Consider the following 2,705-nt stretch of genomic DNA (forward strand, 5'->3'; position numbering starts at 1 on the left):
TAATAATCATGTTATCTTGCGCGTGCGTATGGCGGATGCGTGCGCGACCGTCCTTGAGGGTTTGGGTTCAAGGTCGTCACCGCCGTCGATCTTTTTCTATTGTTGGTAATAAGAGCACGCCTGCCTCTCCCTCTCCCCCTCTCTCCCATTTACACTCGTACTCTCTCTCTTTGTTTTTATCTCTCTCTCTCTCTCTCTGCCTATCGTTCCTTTCTTACATTTTTCTTCTCCTCTTCCTCTGCCTCCTTCATCCGCCCCTCCCTTTACCTCTATTACTCTCATTTCCCCCTCTCTCTATCTTTCTTATACAGTGTCGTAGCAGCTATGTAATTCCACTATACCTTCCTATCTATTTATACATACTTTAACATATATATATATATATATACATAGATAGATCTTAACTGTATCTATCACGCTACCAATCGAGAAGGAATTTGTCTGTTTCTGTCGCAGACTTTCCTCTCTTTCTTTTTTTCCTCCTTTATTCCATCCAAAAAACGCAGAAACAGCGTCGAAGTAAGGCCGTTAAGACTGTGCCAATTCCATCAGATCAGCATTAGTTTTGGTTTGTTTCATTTAATTTTCTTTGGTTTTAATTTCCAGTCGGCTTATATACTTCCACTGCACACCACTCGCATCCCAAGCTACAGTCGCGACTCTATACTCCAAGAGAGACCATTAAAAAACCGGAGGAAAAAAATCCCTTGAAACACAGACACAGCTCAACATGGCCCTGGAGGTTTCAACGGTGATCACCAAGCCGTTTGACGGTCAAAAACCGGGAACAAGCGGCCTCCGCAAACCTGTGAAGGTGTATATGGAAGAGAACTATACCGAGAACTTTATACAGTCGATGTTGACTGCGGCCCTGGGGGATAAGCTGAAAAACTCCACCCTGGTTGTTGGAGGAGATGGACGTTATTATGTTAAAGAAGCTGTCCTGAAGATCATCCAGATGTGTGCTGCCAATGATGTATGTATACACTAATGTATATTTATTGTATATTAGACGTGTATATTGCATGTATGCACACACGCACGTACACACACATGTATGTATGTAAATATATGTAAATATATATGTAAATATATAAACATCCCCTGGTTGCTTGGATGCTTCAGACTACCCCTGAAGAATCGAGGCAAACCTACCACTTATATATATATATATATAAAGAGAGAGAGAGAGGTGTAGATAGATAGATAGATGTATATACGTGTATGTGTGTATAAATCATCTCTCTGTATATGCATGTATATACATGCATGTGTGCGTGTGTATGTATATATATATATATATATATATATATATATATATATATATATATATATATATATATATGTATATGTATATACATATATATATATATATATATATTTAAATGCAAAACTACAATCAGAGACAATCCAGATGTGACCATCTCATATATTTTCCCTATATGTAAGCGAAAGAATCCACGACCGAATTCTTCAAGTTACATGTCCTTTTACTGTGACATAAGACGATTTTTTTGGCTGCCGTTTCTAGCGTCTCGAGTGTCCTCCTACAGGTTCCCTTGTTAACTTGGCTGCATTTAATTGTTCTTAGACCAATGATCAAAGATGTGTTCCCACCGTGACCATCTCCTTTATACTGTCTTTTCTTAACAGTTATTTACAACTGTAGTAGTAGTAGTAGTAGTAGTAGTTCGTGTTTAACAAACTCCCCTTCACAGACAGTTCTGATTACCCCGACCTGTGATGAAAGGCGCTTTAGTTATGACCTTCTCGTCTTTTATTCAACCATAGTGCATGTGTATCTAGGACTACATTATTCAATGTGTCCTTTTATTTATTATTTTTTTTTGTGACGATAAATGAAATTTGGCTGTTATTTTAACCACTTCAGATGACCACGTAGAAGGCTCCCTGTTGTCCAATGGTTTAACATGATCGATGTTGTTGTTGTTGTTGCTGTTTAACCCTCGGTCAATCCTGATCAAGCAAACTTATGATCAAAGACATTCCATATTTGGGCGGAGGTAAAGAATACGCACGCCACCCGTTTTCGGCGTAACCCTAAACCCTAATCCTAAAACTAACCCTGACCCTAAACCCTAACCCTAAACACCGGGTGTGCATATTCTTTACCTTCGTCCCATATTTGACCATCCTGTACTTTTAGTAGCATCTGAAGATTTAACTGTTATGTCTAGCATTCGAGCGCCCATATACCGATCCACCATTTTGACAGGTCGTTTAGCCCTAGGCCATTGCGTGACCCAGTAGACCTATAATTAGAGACAATCCAGTTTTGGTCATCCTGTATATATATATATTTCAGACTAATCAAGAAACCTGTATCTAAAGTGTAGTTCCTTTTATTTTCAATTTGATACTATTTAACGGGAGATTTGGCTGCTATTTCTAAAAGATGAAGCCCGATTTATACCAGGAATTTTCAATTTCACTCTCATTGTGGGCCACTTGCCGATTATTAGCGATTATTTCCGATTATTAACGATTGTTTGTTTACATTTTACTACTTCAAATATATTTGGTGGTCTTTGAATAAATGGCTGTAAATATGTGTGTACTTATATATGTGTGTGTATGCATGCGTGTATATGTATGTATATATGTGTGTATGCGTGTGTGTATGTGTATTTATGTATATATATATATATATATATATATATATATATATATATATATATATATAT

At 37.4% G+C, this 2,705-nt stretch overlaps 1 protein-coding gene across 1 annotated transcript in view; it reads left to right on the top strand.

The window, feature by feature from the left end:
* The first annotated feature begins 293 nt into the window (after positions 1 to 293).
* Positions 294 to 2,705, top strand: part of LOC106876411 (phosphoglucomutase) — a 20,163-nt gene continuing 17,751 nt past the window's right edge. Inside the window, exon 1 of the mRNA XM_052976294.1 lies at positions 294 to 976. Coding sequence (XP_052832254.1) covers positions 731 to 976 — 246 coding nt within the window. The 5' untranslated portion in view covers positions 294 to 730. The remainder of the gene's footprint in view (positions 977 to 2,705) is intronic.

Source organism: Octopus bimaculoides, chromosome 24, assembly GCF_001194135.2.
Source record: "Octopus bimaculoides isolate UCB-OBI-ISO-001 chromosome 24, ASM119413v2, whole genome shotgun sequence".
NCBI lineage: Eukaryota > Metazoa > Mollusca > Cephalopoda > Octopoda > Octopodidae > Octopus > Octopus bimaculoides.